Source organism: Halichoerus grypus, chromosome 2 (genome assembly GCF_964656455.1).
Source record: "Halichoerus grypus chromosome 2, mHalGry1.hap1.1, whole genome shotgun sequence".
NCBI classification, from domain to species: Eukaryota; Metazoa; Chordata; class Mammalia; order Carnivora; family Phocidae; genus Halichoerus; species Halichoerus grypus.
This window is the reverse complement of record NC_135713.1, coordinates 58,857,193-58,880,571: the sequence shown is the minus strand read 5'-3', so window position 1 is coordinate 58,880,571 and position 23,379 is coordinate 58,857,193. Positions and strand designations below refer to the sequence as shown.

At 44.2% G+C, this 23,379-nt stretch overlaps 1 protein-coding gene across 2 annotated transcripts in view; it reads left to right on the top strand.

The window, feature by feature from the left end:
- The window catches only part of LCP2 (lymphocyte cytosolic protein 2), a 44,825-nt gene extending 22,254 nt beyond the window's left edge, over positions 1-22,571 (top strand). For both annotated transcript variants that reach the window (XM_036079460.2, XM_078066856.1), the window contains 15 exons: positions 1,322-1,520; positions 3,533-3,630; positions 5,169-5,235; positions 5,340-5,423; positions 8,288-8,313; positions 8,430-8,449; positions 8,548-8,655; positions 10,036-10,066; positions 12,272-12,284; positions 12,938-13,067; positions 14,473-14,522; positions 18,098-18,192; positions 18,799-18,876; positions 20,574-20,729; positions 22,292-22,571. In XM_036079460.2, the coding sequence (XP_035935353.2) occupies positions 1,322-1,520; positions 3,533-3,630; positions 5,169-5,235; positions 5,340-5,423; positions 8,288-8,313; positions 8,430-8,449; positions 8,548-8,655; positions 10,036-10,066; positions 12,272-12,284; positions 12,938-13,067; positions 14,473-14,522; positions 18,098-18,192; positions 18,799-18,876; positions 20,574-20,729; positions 22,292-22,414 (1,278 nt within the window). In that variant the 3' untranslated portion in view covers positions 22,415-22,571. The remainder of the gene's footprint in view (positions 1-1,321; positions 1,521-3,532; positions 3,631-5,168; positions 5,236-5,339; positions 5,424-8,287; positions 8,314-8,429; positions 8,450-8,547; positions 8,656-10,035; positions 10,067-12,271; positions 12,285-12,937; positions 13,068-14,472; positions 14,523-18,097; positions 18,193-18,798; positions 18,877-20,573; positions 20,730-22,291) is intronic.
- Positions 22,572-23,379: the final 808 nt, after the last annotated feature.

Genomic DNA, 23,379 nt, shown 5'->3' with positions numbered 1-23,379 from the left:
ATTTTTTTTCAAATATTTCATTTATTTATTTGACAGAGAGAGAGATCACAAGTAGGCAGAGCGGCAGGCAGAGGGAGAGGGAGAAGCACGCTCCCCGCTGAGCAGGGAGCCCCACGCAGGACTCAATCCCAGGACCCTGGGATCATGACCTGTGCCGAAGGCAGCCGCTTAACTGCCTGAGCCACGCAGGCACCCCCAGGATGAAGTCTTTCTCAGAGTTCAGGAAGACACTCAACCTCACTTTGCCTTCCAATATTTTAAAAAATATTCCTCAAATCAAACATGAACACAGGAATCTTTCAATTGAACAACTTAGACAGTCTTGCTTAAGTCACCTAGCAAAGCTGTGAGGATTTCTAGGCTACTGGTACTCACTTTTCCTCGCCAAGATGCAACCTCCCACGGCTTCTTTCCATACTGCCCTTGACTTTAGAGAACTGCCCTGGGCTCATTTATTGCCCACCCGACCTTGGCACGAGAGTGATAAGGCGCTCGTCCCACGTGGCTGATGCCACCTCTGCTTGGGAAATCATTACTATGACTGTCCATTTTCATGAGCGGCCTCAAAGGCAGTCACTCATTCCCCAGGGCTCACTTTCCGAGAGACCCACAAAGAAGCACACATAAAATAAAATGCAACGCTTAAAATTTAGAAAGAGAGTCTCTTCCAAAAAAGCAGCTTTAAACTCAGTGTCAGATGTCATGAATAATAAGCTGTTGTTTCTCCACACTCAGCTCTCAGCAAAAAGGATCGCATAGCCCTGACTCTCCCCTCTCCGACACAATTTAATCTGCCTTCTAATTCACAGGCTTTGGTTATCTGGTTTCCCCATTAGCATGGCCTTCCACACTGCACTAGGCTATAATGAGAAGAATGTTTTGAGCACAAGCACACCAAGAACAGAACTGACAATTAACTAGCGGCATCGCAAATGCTCCAAGCATTTAGTCTCCCTCTTGGTGATGCCTGGAATAATAAACATGTTTACTCAAGACAGAGCTGGCTCTCCCACCCTTCTATTCCTGTGCCCTCCTCATTTCTTCTGCTTTTCTCTCTTGTGCAAAAAGGTGTAGAGGAAAATGCACTCGCCTCGTGGCCTAAAGGCCTTGATGGAGGTTCCAAGTCCTCGACTCGCTGGCCCTGTGCTTTTGCACTCCCCAACCTCAGTGTCCTCATCTGTGAAATGGGAGTGACCGTCCTACCGCTGCCACCTCCCTACCCCAGGACCCTTGCGAGGCTTGGCAGGGAGAGAATCTATGCGGGCACCAGGGTGCCACGGAGCCTCTACAAACTGGTCTGTCCCCGTCACTGTGTTGGCAGGATGAAGATGACTATGAGAGCCCTACCGACGATCAGAACGAGGATGACAATGACGACTATGAGTCCCCCAACGAGGAGGAAGAGGCGCCCGTGGAAGATGATGCGGATTATGAGCCGCCGCCCTCCAATGATGAGGAGGCCCTGCAGAACTCTATCCTGCCTGCCAAGCCTTTCCCCAACTCCAACTCCACGTACATCGGTAAGGCCCTGGCTGCCTGCGCCGGCCGTGCGGACCCACACGAGGCCAGTGCCCGTGCAGCACCAGGGGGCCCGCTAACGCCAGCTCAGCGGCTTCCCGGCCGCGTGGCTTTGGGCAGGTGACTCCCCCTCTCTGGGCCTCAATTTCCTCATCTGTGAAATAGGATAATAAAAATGTAGACCGCAGAGCTTTGCTGGGAGGATGATAACTATTGCAGACAAATCATTGTCTGTGGTGGCTGATACCAACACTGAACTTCCACTTACGGGCATCTGGCAGTAATAACTCATTTTGTGTAGGACTTAGGGACTCAAGAGTACCTTCCTGTTTCTCCCCGTCTTCCGACCAACTCATGGTTACATGGCACTTTCACCCACACACTGCCACGGTAAACATAACCATATTAAGGGGGTTTGACCATCACTTAAGAAAATTTAAACACTATTTAAGATTTTTACTGTCAGTCTGCTCCTATCAGCCTGTTTCTCCCTCATTCATTCATTTCTCCATTCAACAACAACGACCGGTCTCCTCTTGTGAGCCGGGCAGCATTCTGAATGCCGGAATGTGAACTCATCAGGAAAGAAGACAGAGCCCCCGCCTCGTAGGTCTTACCCGCTAGGAGTGGTGGTGACAGAAAACAGGCTTCTGCACGCCTGCACAGCCGAGTGTCACAGAACGAGCTGGAACGTTGACGATCTAGACCGTGAACCAATGGATACTGCTCGTCCTTCCGGCTGTATAACACTTTTGCCATATGCCAAAGCCCTTGCACAAACACTGCCTTGTGTTTTTAAGCACACTGTGTGATACAGGGAAGAAGGATCGAGCCTATTTCATATACGGGGAAACGGAGGCCCCGAGACGACATGGATTATTAAGTCATTGCTTAGGTGCCAGTTCTGGAGACAGAGTGAAGACAGTCCTCACCCCCGAGATTTCAGAGTCTAGTGGGTGAGGTAACCTCCAACGCATGCAACACAGATGACTTAATTAGACCATGATCTCTGCAGGTGATAGACAAGTGCGGGTGGTAAGGCTGGGGCAAATGCCTCGTCTGGCCTTGCTTCCCTGAAGATACGAGATTTAAGCTGCACTTTCACAGATGACTGGGAGCTGGCCGTGGAGTGGGGCGGGGGATATGGGAAGTGAGGGTGGATATTTTCAACAGTACGAATGGCCGCGCAAAGGCTCTGAGGCTCGAGGGAGCAGAGCATGTCAGAGGTGCTGAGAGCTGGCCAGTGTGGGTGGAGTGGCATCAGATTAGACCAGGCTTGCCCAAGTTCTGAGCCCCACTCTCTGTCGAAGAGCAATTCCTCTCCTAGGCTGGGAATAGGGGGAGCAACAGAGGCACCCAGGGCACAGAATATAAGGAGGTCCTCAGTCATAGTCCTGGCCTGGCCTTTCCCCCCCTCACAGGGATGGGACATGGCTAGCCTATCAACTTGGCCTAAGGATACATCAGTGGGATCAGAACACTGTGAGTTTCTGTCCAAAGCAAGTCCAAGTAACCAATTAAGATCTGCAAATCTGAGGCCCCTTGCTGGTTCAGTCAGTGGAACCTGTGACTCTTGATCCCGGGGTTATCAATTTGAGCCCCATGGTGGGTGTACATACTACTTAAAAATAGAATCTTACCAAAAAAAAAAAGTCTGTGATTCGGTAACAGGAGTTGGTGACCAGCCCTTCCCTTTAAGGGAAGAGACAGCAAAAGGAGGAAGTGGGAGGGGGAGGTCAGTCCAGAGCATTTGTGAGGGGAAGGAAGGGGACCTACGACCTGAGCCATGAGGGCGGAGGTTAACGCTGCCCCGGCACCTGGGTGTGTGTGTGTGTGTGTGTGTGTGTGTGTGTGTGTGTGAGACTCGGGCGGGCTGGCCTTGGCACTTGTGGGGGTCTGCGGGATGGGGCGCCCCCGGAGCGCAGAGGTGCTGCTCTTCCCGGACAACACAGCCTGCCTTGGTTTGGCATTTCTGCTTTCATTTCACCACCCTACTGCTCTTGCCCTTCCGCAGACCGGCCCCCCTCCAGCAAAGTCCCTCAGCAGCCGCCCGTGCCCCCCCAGAGACCGACAGCCGGGTTCCCTCCTCCGCCGGCAGGCCGGAGTCACGCGGTAGGCCTCCCAGCTTTCTTCACTGGTGCTGTGTCCACTTTGATCCCTCCTTTGCCAGAGAGAAGACTCTACGTATCTTTACCCAGTGCTGACTAGTAAGAACAGATTATATATAGGCTGGGAACATGCAAACCCAAGCACTCGCGGTGTGTGTGTGGGGGGGGGGGGGGGGTGACATACATACTAGTGCATATCATCGGCTTTTCTTTTTACCCAAAACAATTTAAACTACTTCAATAATGAAGTATTGCTGTCCCACTTTTGAAATTAATAAAAACTGTGAAATAAACCCGAGGGACTAAGGTCAGTAAATGGCTCCTACCGCTATCGCGTGGGTCCCTAGCACCTTCTCTCGCCGCAAGACGTGCGCCACCTACTGGCCAGAGGCGGAAATTCCGCGGGCCGGTGGCTTGAGCCGCCAAGGCTTACAATGCAGAGAACCCAAGGGCAGAGAGAGAGGCAGCAAACCGACTTTCCTCTTTCTTCAAGCTTACAGCCTCAGGTCCTGTGGGTCCAGTTAAGTACCCAGAGAAACCCCGAGAAATTCAGGCTAATATGTCAATAGCTGGAGATGTGTTTTCTTCATAAGGGATCGGAGCACTTTAACCGCAGGGTAATTGCCAAAGTGTCAGGGCTAGAAGGAGCGAGAGAATGTATTTTCCCAAAATCTCAAAATGCAGACCTCACCACAGTTGGGACCTTTCATCTAAGCATACATGGCTTCCTCTTGCTTGTGCAGTTTTCTTGCAAAGGGGGCTCAGGGAGCTGAATTGATCTACAAAGCATTTTGCTTTGAAACCTGAAGGCTTCCACCTCCACTATTGGGGTGCAGAATTCTCTCATTCAGTCAACAGATAGTTACTAGCCGTTACTGTGTGCCAAGCAGCGTTCTAGCTGCTGGGAATAGAGCACGAACAAGACAAATAAGGTCCCTTTGCTTTTATAAATTTTTAATTTTGGTTGGGGGAGGCAGATACTAAACAAGTAAGCAGATGTATGCACAAGACAATTTGAGTAGTAATGTGTGGTTAGGGAGACAGAGAACCCAGTAACTTGATGATGGGTGGGAAGGTGACATTGAGCTGGACAGAATGGGCCAGTTGTGGCAGGAGCCAGGGAAGGAACATTCTAGGCAGAGGGAAACACAAGTACTGAGATTAGAAGGAGGGCATGAGTTTAAGATCTTGCAGGAGCTGTAAGAAGACACTTGGAGTGGGAGCCCAGTGTGCACTGGAGAGAGGAGTCTAAGAAGGAGTTGGAAGGGTGGACACACGGCGAGTTTTTATTGTGTTCCTAATGTGCTGGGGGCCACTTGAGGGCTTGGCAGGGGAGTGACATACTCACTCCATTGCCATGCAGATAATACCTCGGATGAAAGAGTGTGGGATGGGGAACTCAGGTAAGAGGTTATGGTCCAGGAGAGAAATGACAGGACAGTGAACAGAGTCAGACAGATTTGGAGCGCTAAGGCCCCGAGTGAGAACCTGTGGATGTATCCCAATGAGATGCTACCTAACATGTGGATCTTTTTTAAACAGCCACTCCCCCCACCCCAACCAAACCACGAAGAGCCTAGCAGAAGTAGAAACCATAAAACAGCAAAGCGTAAGTACAGGGGCTGCCCTCTCTCACCCACCAGCGCACCTGCTCCCTCAGCCCCAACCGAGTGCTTTCTTCTTGTAATTGACCTCAGTCTTTTTCCCTTCCAGTCCCTGCTCCTTCCATAGACAGAAGCACGAAACCTCCCCTCGATCGTTCATTAGCCCCATTTGACAGAGAACCCTTCACACTAGGTTGGTATCTCGCTATTTGAGGCCTAGTAACAATGGCCAATATTTATAGAGTGCTTAGGGCATGATTTTCACACGCACCACTACAATCATAATGGTACCATGATGTGGGACTATTAGCATCATCCTCATTTCATAGATGAGGCAACAGAGGCCCAAAGAGATAACTTTCCCAAATGACTCAGCTACCCAGTGATGGGGGTAGAGACTCAACCCAAGGTCAGGCTGGCTGCGGAACTCCCGCTGTCAGCCCTGGGCTGGGCTTGTTTCTACCCGGGTGCCGTGTGCACACATATCTCATTGTCCTCCCGAAGGATGGTGCAGGAGGCAGTGCCGTGCGGAGGGAGGGCCTGGGCTGAGACAGGAGGTCTGGGAGAGCTGTTGTCAGCTGCCTTGGCAGCCGCTGAGCTGCTTACTGACCGCAGGGACCACATGTGCTCAGAGTTGTCTCCTTCTTTGTATGGAGTTCTGTTCTGCAAGGAGAAGATGCTTGATAAAACTCCAAGGTGCTATTCAAATGTCAAAGTTGTTTATTGTTGCCCATGTGCAGTTGACCAAACTGTGGCTATCCTACAGTCCTTTTCCCCCAGAAGTGGCCCAGAGTGTTCTTGGAGTATGGCTACCTCTATATAAAGCTATTTTCAATTCAATTCTAAAACTTAGCAACCGTTTATTGAGCACCCACTCTGGGGCAAGTACTTTACCTACCCAAAATAATTTACCTATATTATCCTCACACCAACCCAGCGAAGGGGGTGTATCCCCCCCATTTTGCAGACAATGAAACTGAGGTTCAGAGAGGTTGAAGAACTTTTCCACATTTGCATTACTTGGTGTAGGATTTGAACCCATGTCTTTCTGACTTCAAAGCGGGTGCTCTTTTCTGCCACATCATGCTACAGTTGGAGACCCCGGATTTTCCTTGCTCTGGGGTAGGGAGCTCTGGGGAAGGAGCTGGGAGCCTTGCCGGAGAAGGAGCCCCGAATCCTGACCACACCCAGCCTTCCTGACCCGCACTCTGAGCAAAGCAGTTAGGCTGCTGTGGCCTCAGGTTCCTCTCTGTGTGCAAATGAATTTCAGTTCTTAGATTTGAGGCTCCTGCTTGCTGCTGTTTCCACGAACTGGACCACAGCTCTGATGACTCCTGCAAAGCTCTGTCGGCTGTTTGAGTTCAGAGTGGTCTGCTGCAGAGGGCTGTTCCAATTACATGAAAATGAAGACAGAGAGATTCAAGTTCAGACCCCAGGCCTGCTTACTACCAGAAGTCAAAGCATCAAAAACGTGGAATACTGACATCAAATCCTTCAGAGTCACCTCCTGAACAAAAGTTTCCTTTTAAAAGATTCTTTTTAAAAAAGTTTTTTTTTTATTTTTTAAAGATTTTATTTATTTATTTGACAGAGAGAGAGAAAGAGAGGGTGAGAGAGCACAAGCGGGGGGAGCGGCAGGCTTCCTGCTAAGCAGGAAGCCCGATGTGGGGCTCCATCCTAGGACCCTGGGATCATGACCTGAGACACCCAGGTGCCCCAAAAAACGGTTTTTAAAGGTACCCTTTCCTGACAATACCTACTCTTGATTGCTTCCTTGTCCACGATGTTTTGAGAGTACTAACCTCTTACGATGCCCAGAGAATATGCATACATCAGAAGATTTTTTTTTTAAAAAAAAGAAAATCTACTTAAGCCTAAGAATATAAATCTAAGTTTTCTGGGTAACCCTGTAAAGTAGGGTTTCCATCCTAACCCAAAGTTTTATGAATAATAAACATTTCTTATACCATCAAAACTGTCTCTTACTGGACAGTGAGCTCTTCACAGTAGGACGAGATTCTTAGGCCCTGTGAGGGGCCTGGGCTGTACATCATGTCATGAAAATCATATCATCATTCCCCTTGGGGTGTTACCTGCACAGAGGTATGGAAGGGAGGGGAAGAAAGAGGAAGTATCAAGGAGTTGTCAGCACCCATGGAAATGTGCCTGACCCTGCATATAAATTGTCATCTGATCCTTACAGCAAACCTGTGCATTTTTAACCTATAATCTTCATTTTACAGGTGAGGAAATTGAGACTCAAAGACCTTAAATAACTTGCTCAAGGCATATAGGATTCGCTTGTAGACCTGGTTGAATAGTTAAGTGGTACTTTTTATTGCACTGAAAACATAGGGCATATCTACTTGAAGGGACTTCGGACAGAATCAAAAATAAATTGCTTTGAATAACTTTGCAATGCAGAGTTCTCAGGTACACCTAGCATTTCTTCAGGGAGCCTGCATGTCGTCTGTTCCAAGAAAAAAGTAAAAGGAAGAAAGAAACAAAACCCAACCAAAAATTAAGACAAAATGATTTGCACCCCACCAGGAGTATCTCCTAAAATGCTCTTCCCCAAATCAAAAGTTTTTCCAGAAAGTAAGTGTAATACTTTAGGTAATGTCAAATGTACCACAGGACTGGAGGAAAATTAACCCCTCCGGGGCAAATGGGTTTATTTCAGATACAGGAATAAACTGAGGCTATCCAAAGAACTTCTTAGTCAATGAAAGAGGCGTAAAATCCCAATAAGACATTTTAATCCTTCTTATCATCAGTTCCATAAAATCAAATGTTGAAAAGAAGCACAGAATTCAGAATACTGTTTGGTTGTACACAACTCTGAGTGGCCTTGGGCTAGTCACTTAATTTCTCTGAGCCTGTAAAATTAGGTGCTCCCTATGGGCATCTTCCAGGTCTGAAGTCTGTGATTCTTCAATGCTCACACCCAGTCGGTCCCCTCAGGGCTCGGACTCATGGTTTCATCAGACTATGTTTGAATACCTCCTGCTTAGTGGATAAAGTATTCAAGGCCTGCCTGTTATTTGTCGTTTACAGGAAAGAAGCCCCCGTTTCCTGACAAGGTAAGCTCCTTCCCTGGTTTGTTCTGTTTGTTTTTACTTTGGTTTCATTTTGTGTCTTGTCTTTATTCTTTGGAAAGTGCTGAGGACACTGACATGTCTTCCCTCCTGTCTTACAGGCCTCGGCCCCCGCGGGAAGGTAAGGTGCCCTGTCGCATCTGTGTGAGGGTACACGGTGTATGCTGTAGAAACACGGTTCAGTTTGGTTCTCACCCCTGCTTTCTCTCAACTCTGCAGGCCTCTCGGGGAGCATTTACCCAAGATGCAAAAGCCTCCTTTACCTCCAGCCACTGAAAGACATGACAGGGGTAGCCTCCTGCCCGGGAAGAAGCCACCTGTGCCCAGGTAACTGTCTTCTGTTGCCTGAGTTTGTCACTCAGAGAGGTGACGCCAACAGCCTGCCTAGCAGTAGCCTACAAGGAACCGAAAATCATGGGTGCTCCTGGGGAGCAGTGGATGGTTTCGCTGCTGGGGCTTGAGGAATTCTGGCTCCTCGGGTTGGATGTCAAGTCCTGGGTCCCTTTGAAGACGACAGTGATCTAGCAAAGAAAGGAGTGGAGCGATGCTTCATCAGGAGGACGGGAATGGCCACTGTCTGTGGAGAACGTCTCCTCAACCAGTCGAACCCGTGCTCGTGTTTTCCTTTCACCTCAATACATGGGAACAGTACCTGCCACTTCATTTTTCAAGACAGGTAGCAGAGATGACATAATTGGGAGAGGTTTTTAGGTCACTGTAAGGGTCTTCCTCACTCTACAGCCACATTTTATAATGGCAGAATTGCTCTACTATTTCTAAATTTACTGTGAAGTCTTTTGGGGCCTATGTACCAAAGGCATAAATGTATCTGGGGTCAGGCTCCACTTTACTCCTTACGGAGGACATAACTAAGGCGTCTGTTTTTCTCGTCAGCATCATCAGGCTTCATAGCTCTGGCTGTTGGATTGAACCAGGGCCATGGCTAGAGGGCACCAGAAAGAAAACCTCAGTAATCAAGATATTTGAATGGATTTTTTTTAATGGAATCTTTTTAGAAATCAAATTGAATGTAAAAAGTATATAATGAACAAAATATCAAAATTTTAAATAAACCCACGATGGGAGGATGATGCCGCATGAAGCCCCTGACAGATAGGAGCCGTTCAGTACATTCCTTCTCTCGTCCCCCTGTCCAAGGAGAACGTGACGTGGGCCCAGACACACAGCTGCCTGCCATGGCCCAAAGGCAGCTGTCACCAAATCTGTCTGACTAGCTCGTGCGTCTGGGAAAAGTCCCAGAGCAGTAGCATTTTCCAACTGTCTTCCCTTCACCCGAAGGGTGAGCCCCGAAATGGCTGTTTTAAGACATCAGCAAAGGAGAATATTACCTAAAATATTTTCATTTGCTTGGAGAAACATCTACTCAGTGAAATTTAATAGCTACTAAAGAGTTAGTTTGCTGACTAAACCTTTTTTATACATATGTAATTATTTGCTGCAGTAGCTAAAAGAATAAAGGTTTGCCTAGCTCAGCTTGCAATGGTGACAGAACATTGAGTCACCAAACCTTCCCTCCACTCCTGCTCCCCGGCTTTTCTGCTGTTTTTTTTTTGTTTTTTTTTTTTCCCATTTTATCACAGCTCAGTGGGTTTGATTTCTCATTATTAGAGTAAGTGAAACTATCTATATTCTGAGGCTGGCTCATTGGAACTCTTCATGTTCAGTTCCTTTTTTAATTCATTTCAGGCACGGATGGGGACCAGACAGAAGAGAGAACGTAAGTACAAAATCCCATTTGGTAGATGCTTGGCACAGGGAAAATCAGTGCAGGCTCTGCGGAGCTTGGGGCCATGCCTTTCTCAGACTTCATTGAGGCCCAGCGCACGGAGCAAGGCCTGCACTCAGTCGGCTCCTAAATACTGGTGCCTGTGAGGGCCTCCATCTTTTCCTCCTGCCCGCAGTGCTGCATTGCTTAGCTCTGGTGCCTCTGAGAGCTCCCAGGGTGGCCGGCTGCATCACAGCCCCATCCCCAGGTAGTAATTCGTAAGGTAAATAACTGTGGTTGGAGGGAAGGATAAAAGGAGGGATGCCCAAGAGTCTGGGCCTCGAAGCAAAGTTTACAAGGCCTCTGTTTTCCCTTTTAATAAGTCCATGACCTGAATAAGAGAGGGAATAGCAATTATTGAACGCCTGCTGTGTGCATGTTGACAAGCTAGCGACTTTTGGATGATGAGCTCTTTGCCTGGGAAACAGCAATGAAAGTTTTATGTCCAGTTTTAGCAATGAAAATCTTATGTCCCAGAAGCCCCATCAGTTTCAGGCAAACTGGGACCGGGATAGTTGGTCACCCCAGCTTTACACATTTTGCCTTTAATGACCCTATGAAGAATCATTGTTTCTCTTTTACTAAGAGGAAATCAAAGCTCACAAGGGGTAAGATACTTGTCATAAGTTGCACAGCTATGATTAGCCAGGATTGGAATCCAAGTCTGTGTGCTTTCCTCTACACCATAAGCCCTCCGAAGGTGATCACACCCCTACCACTATGCAAGGGCTCAGCCCACAGGTGCCTGCTGTCTTGTAGCTCTGTGCTAGATGCTAGGATGGTTCGGATACTGTCCTAGGATATGAAAGACAGGCAGGCCCACACCCAGCATGCTAAACAGTAAGTGATCATGGAATGAGCTCTAGTGGTGGAGGCAAGAAAGTAATTGATGGGGCTTGAGGAGCCGGGGTGACTTCTTAGAGGTGAGATTTATGATGTCATTGAGTGATGGGGAGGGCATAGAATAGAGTCATCCTAAGAGAAAGCCCAGTTGCATTCCAGCCTCAGGAATGTCCTGAGCAAAGGCAGGTGGATGACAATGCCTATTCACCCTATGGGGACTGCAAGGACAGCAGCTTGGCTGCAGAGCCATAGGGAAAAAGAGGAGACAAGGTTGAAAGTGAGAGTAACATTATACTCTCAAGGTTCCCAATCTCTGGAAGGGATGATGCTCATGTCATGAGAATCCGAGAGTTGTAGAAAGAAACATGACATGGTTGCAATGGTGTTGAAGAGAGATTTCATCGTGGGCATTCACTGAGCCCATGTGCATTTATTCGCTGAGCCTATGGGTAGCACTTTGCTGGGACTCCCAGTTGGCCAACTGGGATGAATGATTCTGGCTATAACTCTTCTTATCTCAATGGTAGGACTAATGACAGCTAACTTTCACTGAGCACTCCACATATATCAGGCACATGTAATAACCAATGCAATCCTTGCAACAATACTTTGAATAAGGTGGTCTTTCTTCACCAGTGTGCTGGCCTATCAGAATAAGTCCAAGTTGGCAGTTTTGGCCTGCTGGTCAATGGCAAAATCATTTTGCCTCTTGGAACATCATTTCTCATCTGAGGAGTATAGCAAATAGCTCTTCCCTTGCCTATTTCACAGGTTGCCTGAAGATAAGTGCTGAGCAATGTAGACACCTTGTAAGCCACATGGTATATAAATAAAGTGGAGTTGCTTTTAAGGGGCGTGGCAGAAAGAAGGCTTAGCCTTGGGCCAGACAAATTAGGGGCCAAATCCATTTCTGTAACCCTTGGCAAGTTAGGACTCCTTCCTGAGCGCCATGTTTCCATTTGTAAAATGAGGATGTTGAATTTTTAAAGGGTTGCTAGGAGAATTGGATGAGACACTGTGTATAAATCTTTGGGGGCACATAGTAGATACTGCCATTATTATTGTGTTTTTCGGCCCTTTTGGGCACCTCAGAACCTATTCTGAGAGTCTCAGATTGGAGTGTCCTTAGCTGATTGTTTGTATTAAGAAATTATGAACCACTTAGCAAGCTTTACTGTTCTCCACAATATATTTATTATGGAGACACACAACTGCTAAAGAAAGAGAGACATTTATATGATTGGGAAATGCAGTTCTTTTAGGAATTGTGTTTTGATGATAGGCTAATACCTTTTTTTTTCTTCCCCTCACCAGGATGAAGATGATGGTATGTTCAGAAAAAGCTTTCTTACAACTTATAACTCATTCCTTCCTTTTTCTGCTCAGGCGTTCATGTGGCATTATTTAGCACAGAAACCCCATAGGATCAATAATAATTGTTAGATTAGTATTAAGTGGACATACAGCAGTTGATATACTGCATTATTTATCTGGGTTACCAAAGAGAACTGCTATGTTCATAAGTAATGGTGCAAATAACTTAATAGTACAGCAAAATTAAAAATTGCGTATATGGTTTGATAGAAAAATTTCCAATATTTATGCCTTCTAATACAGGAAAGGATCACTAACTGTAGATAAATGAGACAGCATAAAATTTGGCTTACATACAGCAAAACTTGTGAATCATTTCTGAAATTCATATGGTTTCCAACTGACAATTTTCTGCCAAGATAGCATTTCAAAAATGAAAAAATAGGATAAATGTATATTATAGAGAATATAGAATGGCAGCATTTTAATGCACTCTAAGGTGGCAAATCATCTAGAAAAACCTTGGGGGTAGGGTTCCATCCTACCACTTCATAATTACATTTGATCTTTTGACCAGCTGTTTCTAACTTACGGGGGAGTGGTTCTGGAAGGTTCCTGGGACACTTGGTTCCTGACAATCTGTTTTATTTTTCCTTTCCCCCACAGTGCATCAAAGACCTTTGCCTCAACCCACAATGCCCTCCATGAGCTCCAATACTTTCCCTTCCAGATCTACCAAGCCATTGCCCAAGCATCCCCTCCCGTCACCTCACATGCTTGGAGCATTCTCTGAAAGGTCTGTGGTAACGTCATTCAGTGCTAACTTAACATCACACCCAGGTCCATTGATAAGAACTAATGTTCGGTGGTTTGGGGAAGAAAGAAATGAGCCAGTGGTAGTCAGGTTGGAATATTTTGGGTTTTCAGAAACAAAATCAAGCTGAGCATAAACCACCACACGTGTTAATCCGCTGCTATTCTTGGAGTCTCTGTGCTTGGGGTTGGAGGGGTACAGAATTGACTACCCCATGGTCACCCGGACAGAATGGATCCTTGGGCAGTAATGGGGAATGCTTTCACTTTGTGAATTAAAACGATCACTCAAGAAACCCAAATAATTTAAGTACTTGGAGTTCATCCAGATCTTGGATGGGAAGACCTAGCAGATGCTACAAATTCACTGCATAGGCTCTGTCCCTAGTAGGCCTGCTTTCTCAACAGCAACAGCATTTCTCAGGGCCGTCAGTGAGGCTGCCCAGAGGCAGAGGCAGGAACAGGAGAAAGATACAGGCCATTTCTACCTAAACAAGCCCGGGAGCTACTCCCTCGTGTCCTCAGAACCCCCAGCCCTTTGAGTTCATTCTCTACGATGCAGAGAGGCCCAGTCCCCACCTTCAATACGGGAGAAAACCACCAGCACGACCTCACTATGCCTGCTAGATATCTAGGTGTCTCAAAGTTTTTTCATTGTCCCTGTGTGCCTCTTGCTTTGATTTTCTGCTTTTTCTTCTCACTCTTCTAGCTGTTTTTCTTCTGCCATTTTCTCATTCTACTCCATCCCTCACTGGGCCCCAATTCTGTCCTTCCTTTGTGCTGAAGACCACTCCGTGCCATTGCTGAGCAGAGCAGACTGACAAGGTTGGGCTAGCGGGTGGGGGAATGGCTGCTCAGCACAGAGCCGGCAGCATTTTGGGGCCCCCACCAGTGCCTCCTCCCACGCCCATCCCTGAAGATACTGTTTTTGTTTGCTGCGGGGCCACCTGGCCCTCTCTGGGTTTTTCACCCAGCCACCTCCCCGCTTGTGGACCATCAGGCCCCAGGATTCACTGTTCCCAAACTACATGCCCACTCATATATATTCCTAACCAAAAGAGATGTCCTCTCCCCAGAGGATGTCTGCCATTCTCCAAACTCAAAGGTCTTAAACTGCAGCCAACTCTTAAAATAACCTTCCAATGCTTTTTATGGATTTTTGTTGTTTCGGCTTTCAGAGTCTGTTAGCATTTGGGGTAGTCCGCCTTGGGGCAGTAGTGAGATGTGCCCCATCAGCCCCTCCTCTTTGTCCAGCTGCCACGGCTTCAGGGACGGGCGGTAGTAGTCACAAACGAAGCAGCATTTTCAGTGGGTTTCCCTAACACAGCTTCCCCATCAGCCTCTTCAGCCCAACCCAACACCAATCAGTTCTTTTTCTGTCTCCGCAGTAACAGTGGTTTCCCACAGAGTGCCTCCCTGCCTCCATACTTCTCTCAAGGTTTGTACTCTGGGCTCTAGTGACCTACTCCAGGCAACATGCCTCCATGACTGGATTCCTAACCGTCCCAAAGCCTTTTGGCAAAGGTTTGGTTATTTCCTAAAAGCCAGAAGATATGTTTTCTCATTCAATATGTAATTCAGTTTCTGCTGTGTGCCAGGGCTATTGGAATGCTAGGATGCTTCTACATAACACACACACACACACACACACACACACACACACGGCCTCAGAAAGGTGGCCTTGGCCTTAATCTCGACACAGAGAGCTTTTCCTCCCTGCTGTTTTTATATGGTGCTCAGGATAGTGCTTGGCGTTCTCGATAGTTTTAGGTTTCTATAATGAATCTATCCTTGAGTTGCAAGTTGAGGAACATGTTTAAAATACAAACTAAGGGAACTCAACCCCCTAAGATTCTGATTCAGTAAGTCCGGATGAGGACCTGCATTTTTAATACCTTCTCCGGGTGTCCATGATAAGTATTTGCTGAGAGTGTTCTCAAACTTGAATATGAATACAGATCGCCTGGAAATTGTGTTAAAATTCTAATTCAGTGGGTCTGGGGTGGGATGTGAGAGTCTGCATTTCTAGCAAGTTCTAGTGTGATGCTGATACTGCTGGTCCATGGACCACTTTGAGTAGCAGCAAAGGCCTACAAGGTAGAACTAGACTGTTTATTTTTCAGCCTTAGAGACTTGCAAGTGATTGACATGTGGTAGGCAGTTTTTAAAATGTTTGTTGAATGACTGAGTGTTGAATGACTGTGGAAAGTTACCCAACTCTAGCAAATAGATTTTTCTTATGCCAGGAAACTGGCCTAGTGTTGCCAGATTTTCTGATTTTTTTTCATGAAAAACTGGAAATATGGCTTTTAATATGAAATGACCTGATTTTTATTTTATTTTTTAAAGATTTTATTTATTTGAGAGAGAGAGAGAGAGTATAAGCAGGGGGAGCAGCAGGAGCAGAGGCAGAGGCAGGCTCCCCACTGAGCAGGGAGTCAGACACTAGGCTCAATCCCAGGACCCTGAGATCATGACCTGAGCTAAAGGCAGATGCTTAACCAACAGCCACCCAGGCGCCCCCAAATTACCTGATTTTTAAAGGTTGACTTAAAATTTTTATTTAATTTATTTATTTGACAGAGAGCGACATAGCGAGAGAGGGAACACAAGCAGGGGGAGTGGGAGAGGGAGAAGCAGGCTTCCCGCTGAGCAAGAAGCTGGATGTGGGGCTCGATCCGAGGGCCCTGGGATCATGACCTGAGCCAGATGTGGGGCTCGATCGGGGGGCCCTGGGATCATGACCTGAGCCGAAGGCAGACGCTTAACGACTGAGCCACCCAGGCGACCTGATTTAAAAATTTTTTAATTGCTGTGAGGAACAAAACACTTTCGTTTTGGTCATGAACACACGCAAGAACACAAGTGTGTGTTATAAACAGAAAAGTACCTTAGTACTTGAATTATGGCTCAAGGGTCAATATATTTTTTTTTTTTTGGAGCACATCCATTACATTCAGTTGAATACATTATCCCACAAACATGTGAGACACCAATGAAATCCATTATGTTGTCAATGTTCCCTAAGCATTTGAGGGTATAGTGAATACTATGTGGTTTCCACAGCTGCCCCCACGCCCCCTTGATTTTCCACAGTGTCCACAAGTCACTGTGTTTTGTGAACCCACATTGTGTTACTTGCCTGGCTTCTGCGGGCATCTAAGCTTCAGACACTTCACGTATAGCAATGTTTCCCAAAGTAAGTTCCACAGACCCCTAGTTTCATGGGTTGGTGGTGGGGATTATTAATGTAAATAGTTGGTTAATTTTGGGGGCAATGCTTACCTTAATCAAAATTGATCCTTTTCCCCCTAAGACTGCCAGGACACCTGGTCCTCAGTCTTCTCCTTTGGCTGCTCCCAGGTTAGGAAGATAAGGGATATTCTGTATATTGTCCAAAAAAACCCACCCCAGCTCCCTTGAGGATCTCAATAGTAAGGGTGGTGTGTGGCTGCAATAAATAGTAGTATATTGTCTGTTAAGAATATGATTTCATGGTGCTGGCCTGCAGATGCAGAAGCAGAAAAATAATTCCTCAACTCTAAAGGAGCTATGCAATATAGGCCTTGTTTATATTCGTTAACTATATAGTTAACTATATAGTTTCTTTCATTCAATACACAGTATAAAGTGCCTGCCATGTTGGACTGCAAAGGTAGGGGTAGGGAAAATCTGTTTAGGCTTTGGGAGCCTTAAGAAGACATCTCAACAGTTCAGGGCAGTCTGATCTGCTTATTTTGAAGCAGGGAACACCATGGTGAAAAATTCTGCTAGCCTGGCCCCGGGGACCTCAGCCCTTCCCGGGTAATTCTCTTGGCTCAGTGGCCTGGATCAGCAGTTTGCCATTTGGGGCCTATTGTTGATGGAGGAACAACAACCTGGTTTCCTTCGGGAACCACCTGGAGTGCTTGTTAAATGCAGATTGGGTGATTCAAATCCCCCTCCCCCACCCCAGGGGTTCTTAACTTATGCGGAATAATGTTTGGGAAATCACAGGTTCAAGTCCTGGCCCTGCCACTAAAAGCACGGCGTTTGTTCAGGCTCTTGGAGTCTCTGTTCCCTCATTCTCAGAAGATAATACACATCTTGCGGTGTTGCTGTGAGGATTAAAGGTAGGGTACAGGGGTGCCTCACTTAAGGCCTGGGCAGAGTCATGCTGAATAAATATGTGTTGAACAATGAGTGAATGACACATGAATAATTCAGAGAACATTCAGCTCACAGAATTTTTCAGTTCTTAACAGCTGTTCTGGCATACAGAAAACAGCCTTGGCGATTACGAATCAACACAAACCTTTGCTGAGATTAGGAAACACATTCTCAGACTCAGAAAGTTTCAGGGAAGCATAAACAAGACAATAAGGTGTTAGGGAAGGTGAGACACGAATGCTGGGTAACTTAGAGGCACCTCACAGACTTCCTGACTGATGGGGTAGTTTAGGGTCTTCTGTGAGAGAGGAGCACTTCTACCTCTTTAGGAAACTCAGTTAGGAACAGTAGGTAGCGAACTCTGTTCTAGAGGCTAACAACATTCTCAAGGTAATTTCACCTTGTCTCGGGTAACTTACATTTCTTATTGTGTAGACAAATGAGGACCTAATTCTCTTTATTACTGCATGTCACCATATCAGTGGTTGGGAGTCCATTCTGGGTGTGCTGGAGCCAATGAAAAGATCAGTCTCTTGAATATTCTTTTTGATGATCACATTAAAACTACTGTGACTTTTTCATTAGTGGACTAGTTATTTTATAGTATGTGACATGCACATTTAAGAAATCACTCAAATTTGTGCAACTGTCCTCAAAATTTCACTGACATGGCTATCGAATGATGCCTGAAGAGTCAACAGCCCTTATAGTTTTGAACAGGTGAAAATTATTTTTGAAGCTATGGCTTCTTAAAATGTTAATTGTTGGGAACAATTGCAAGGGCATTTTAGGGGGAAATGTGTGATGACAGAAATGAAAAGTAGCTTACAGCAAGATAACTTTCAAAATGCTGTACTTTTGAAGGCCTTAGCAACAGACCACCTCCTAGAGCTGAAGGAAGAAACTTCTCCTTGCCAGTTCCGAACAAACCTCGATCACTGTCTCCTGGGGAAGAAGAGGTAATTAAGCATATGTTTTAATTTTCTCTTTTTCCTAGCAAATAACCGGAATCTCCCATTTGATACTCTTTTGTATTTTTATTATTATTTTAAATTACCCTTAATTTTTTTTTAGTGAATTAAAGGGGAGGATCCAGATGAAAAATAGGTTCTTTTTCCTTGGTGTTTTTTCAGACTCTTCCAATAGCAAATGTGTATTTTGTATTTAACAAAGAGAAAAATAATCCTATTTTTCACTGGTTTTCTAGCTTATGACCTTGAATAAGTCACTTAACTGCTCATTAACCCAGATTTTTCATTAAGTGTATTATACTAACCTGAGGAAATTATTACATCTATATCTTTCCTGATTAAAGCTTCCATTATATATGCAATGCTTATTCACAACTACCTTTGCAACCAGTGTCATGATAAAAAGCAGTTCATGCAAAATATCTTCTACTTAGCCCCACCTACGTGATTCCATTTTCAAATTAAGAAAACAAATGTTTCAAAGGTCATGGAATTGAGGTGGTGATTTATGAAAATGATTACTTGGAGGCTTTTCTTTTCACTTACATATGTAACTGCAAAATTTATTCCATTTTAAAAAATTTACATTTTCAGAATTCATTAAATGAAGAATGGTATGTTTCTTACATTACCCGACCAGAGGCAGAAGCTGCTCTTAGGAAGATAAACCAGGTACTGTGCTAAAGTTTATTTTTAAGTAGTTATAAATATTAATGGAAGGAGAAAAGGGGAACTGGCTTTTACTGAGGACCAGTTATGGGCTAGGAATTCTGCTAGGTGATATTCATGCCGTTAGGCCAAGGGAACCCATTAGTGACAGCTTTACACTTACGAGCATCCTATTCCTAGAATCTGGGAAAAATCTAAATTAAGGCAGTCATTCGGCTGGCAGAATCTGAGGAGATTTTATTAACGGAAAAGGTCTATCTTGTCATAGGAAGCATACCTTATCAAAAGGAGACTCTTTCCCCAAAATTCTCACAGCTTACTGGTTCCATCTTCATTTTTAATACACAATTGGCCATTCACACTGATGTGAAGGGATTCCTATGGAGAGAGGCAACAAAAACTTTTTGCCCTTTCCCCTAGAAATTTCTAGTTTAACCAGATCTCCTGTGGTTTGGTGCTGAACCTTAACCTTAAATCTATATATCCGAGAAAGAAAAGCAAAGATCCTTCATCTCTCACATCTTGAGTCTACAAGAATAGTTCTCAATCTTAGCTGCACATTTAAATCACCTGGGGAGCTTTAAAAATTCTGATTCCTGGGTTTCACCTGGAGAGATTCTGATTTAGTGAGTTAGGTGTTCTCTGTGGGTTCTGGGAGTCTTCAAAACTCTAAATTCTAAATTCTAGGCTGTGAATCACTGGTCCACAGGTATATCTCTGTTGAATAGAAGAGGTTCTGAATGGAATTTACTCAGTCGAAATAAAAAGAACAAAGGAAAGCCATTATTGCAGATTGCAGATTGATGGCTATTTAAAGCCATCTTGATTCAATACACAAGGGAGTATTTTAAAGCTGCCCTACTAATTAATTCTATTTTAATATTAGATCTTTACAGTATTAATATTAGGTAGCAATAATTTATGGAATGACATTTTAAAGTACAGGACAAATCACAACACTATTTTAATAAGTAGAAAAAAAGTGATAACACAAGACGGTCCACATTTGTTGATGGTCAGGTTTAATGATGAACATGTGGAGATCATGAGGTTTTTAAATGGGTGAATTTTATAGGCATTTGCATGTTTTATGACTTTGGCTATGGAAAGAAAGGGTTAAGGAATTAGCTCCCAGGAGTAGGAAGACAGATCTTTAGTTAAACCAGTAAAGTCCTTTATTTTGTCTGGCCCTTTATCCACTCAACCACTTAGTATTTATTTTATTACTGAAAAAAGGGATTTCTTTTTCATCAAGAGACTTCAATTTGGAAATTTCTCTGATACAATCTTTGCTACCTCTTGACAACCAAGAAATCCGTGACACAGGGGACTATAACCGTTCACGGAACTAAATGGTCACTGACTTGTCAACTGGTTAAGTTTCCAGACTCTAGAGGCTTGTCTACTGCTCTTACAGGCAAGAGAAGTAATGACATTTACTGGGGTACCTGGGTGGCTCAGTCAGTTAAAGAGCCGAATCTTGATTTTGGCTCAGGTCATGATCTCAGGGTCCTGGGATCGAGCCCCGAGTTGGGCTCCCTGCTCAGCAGTGAGTCTGCTTGAGGATTCTCTCTGCCTCTCCCTCTGCCCCTCTCTCCACTCATGCCCTCGTGCTCTCTCTCTAAAATAAACAGTTAGGTTAAAAAAAAAGAAGTATGGACATTTGCTGCTCACATAATAACAGGAATTTATTCTTTTAGGATGGCACTTTCCTGGTTAGAGACAGCTCTAAAAAAACAATAGCAAATCCATATGTCCTCATGGTGTTGTACAAAGATAAAGTTTACAACATCCAGATCCGTTATCAAGAGGAAAGCCAAGTTTACTTGTTGGGAACTGGACTCCGAGGGAAAGAGGTAAGGAATTCCAGTTGCAAAATTTCCCCAAATCCTCTGTTTATGCCTTTCCGCATACTTGCCAATATGAAACCTTGCTGTAACATTCTTTGGGAAGGTCCATACTATATGGCAACATTTGAGTTAAATCACATTAGTGAAGCCCTTCCTTTACTGGAAGGAAATAAATAACAGTAGCTATCTGTGCCATAGAGTCTTTCTTATATCTTTTATTCCAAATAGTCTAAAATCACATGTATACCTTTTAAAATTAAAAAATTAAGACTTAAATTAAAAAATATATAGTTAGATGGTGTCAAAGGGAAGTCCCTTCTATCATTCACCTCTGTAACATAATTTTAATGTAAGATTGCAGTGTATTTATGAGGCTATATTTTAAAATTGACATCTGGAAAAGGGTAGAAAAAATAGAATTCTTGTTGTGGAGATTATTTAAATATTTGGGTCATTTCTCACTTAAAATGGAGGCTTGGCCAATGAAGGTGGCCAAACTGCCAAAGAAATTTTCCTCTGTTTGGCCAATGTTTATGCTAATTCCTTTTTGGATGGTAACCAAAAACACTGCTTTTGCAAAGGAAACTAAAAGCTAAACTTAAGCCCCAAACATGTTCTTTAAGTTCAAAGTTCCAGGAGGAGGATCAGCTGAATCAAACATTTCCAGAATGAAAAACAGCTAACCCTTAACTTCCACTTCACTCCACATATTTTTAAGTTATAATCATGCAAATGAGTAGGGAAAAACACATGCTTCGGATCAAATGTTTCAAACACTGGTTCAGTGTGGCGAGAGCTGCATAGATGCTAGAGGGGCGAAGAGGTCTGCCCTCCAGAATTTCTGTTGGTCTGGTGGGAAACCGTAAGTACAAACCACACGTTGCAGCGTACTGGAGGGAGGCATCCAGCCCAGTAGTCTCGGAGGAAGTGCATAATGCTGTCTGCAGTACCTGTGTGATTCTGACCTATGTCTAGAAGGATGGATGGGTTTTCTTCCAGTCTGGCCATCAGGGATAAGGTGATGAAGGCAATGGGTGCAAAGACTTGGCTGCAGAGCCTTTGCGAGCGGGAGGTGGCAGTGAGGACACAGCAGAGAGATCATGAAGGAACCATTCATTCTGCCATGCCATGGATATCAGTTCCAGACATCGGGACGCTGTCTGACCTCCTAATTCCTTATACCTCCTCACACTATTAGTCACTACTAAGAGTGAAGTAGAGATACAGAAACCAAAATCAAAGACCCAAACAGAGCAATCCTAAGGCAAAGGCATTATAATTAGACCTCTTATTTATGACCCCCATAAAGTTAAAATTTATATATATATAACATAAATATAAATATATATAGTCTTTTATCCATAATTTGTTGGATGTTAAAGAATTATTTTTTCAAAGTTCTATAGCAGAAATTATTAAAATATTTGCCAAGTACTACATTTTTTTTTCTCACCATCCTCATGACTTGAAGAGGTAGGAAATTATGCAGATGATAAAAAAAAACCTGAGGGTGAAATTCATGCTACTCATTTCAATGTTGATTTATCTCCTTATTTTGAATTTTTCAGGACTTCTTGTCTGTGTCAGATATTATTGACTATTTCAGGAAAATGCCACTTCTGCTCATTGATGGGAAGAACCGAGGCTCCAGATATCAGTGCACGTTAACGCATTCTGCAGGTTATCCCTAGCAAGTTAGCCAAACAAATGAACCTTCCTCCTGCCTCTGTTGCCAGCCTGGGAAGATCAGTCAACCGTGGTGAATGGACAAACACTTAGAACTGAATCAAACCCCTCAACATGAGCACAAGGTTTTGACCTTTCTCATAAAAAAGTGTTTGAAATGAAGACTGTCAAGTATCTCATAATTTATTTATTCTTCTTCAATGTTTGTAAAGTGCATGAGTTAATACTGTTCACACTTGAAGTCTAGTAGTGCACTGTAATAATTCATTTAAAAGAATATGTATTTTGGAATACCCATTTCAAAGTACAGTAGTTTATATAGTTACAGAAATAATTTGAGGCAAGTTTAAAAACACTGAAACAGTAATAGTTTTTGATATCACATAAAACTGATTTTTTTAATAGCCAAACCTTTGTTAGTCAGAGGCAATCCTCAGTTTTATACATATAATTTGAAAATTTCTAAAATTCACTTTCTCAGCAGCAATAATTTAAGAGGCTTCAAACTATTTCATCCTTTCTTATTTGGTGTTTTTTGCTGGGGGGATTTTTGTGTACTTTTTAATGAAAAGATATATGCATAATGGGATAACTTCCTAGGATTAAAATTAATTTTCCTTTTGCTTTACTTTTGTGTTCCTAAAACTATTGACTTTGTTTAGTCCGTACTATTATATTTTTGTTTTAAAGCAAATTTAAGCTACAAATACTGAAAGTAATCATTTTAAATTTAGAGATGAGGCTTTGGTGTCAAATACGTCTGGATATAAGTGCATCATATCCCAACACCCACATCCCACCTCCTCTGCAATTCCCCACAACTCCAAAAGCATTTTCAAGTGATGTGGATTTTACCAGTCTTCCAGCAAAGATGAAAGAGCATTGCATATACACAGAAAAATGTGATCAGACTTGCCTATTAGATGCCTTCCTTCTATCTCTTTTATCCCCTGACAACTCTACCATAAAG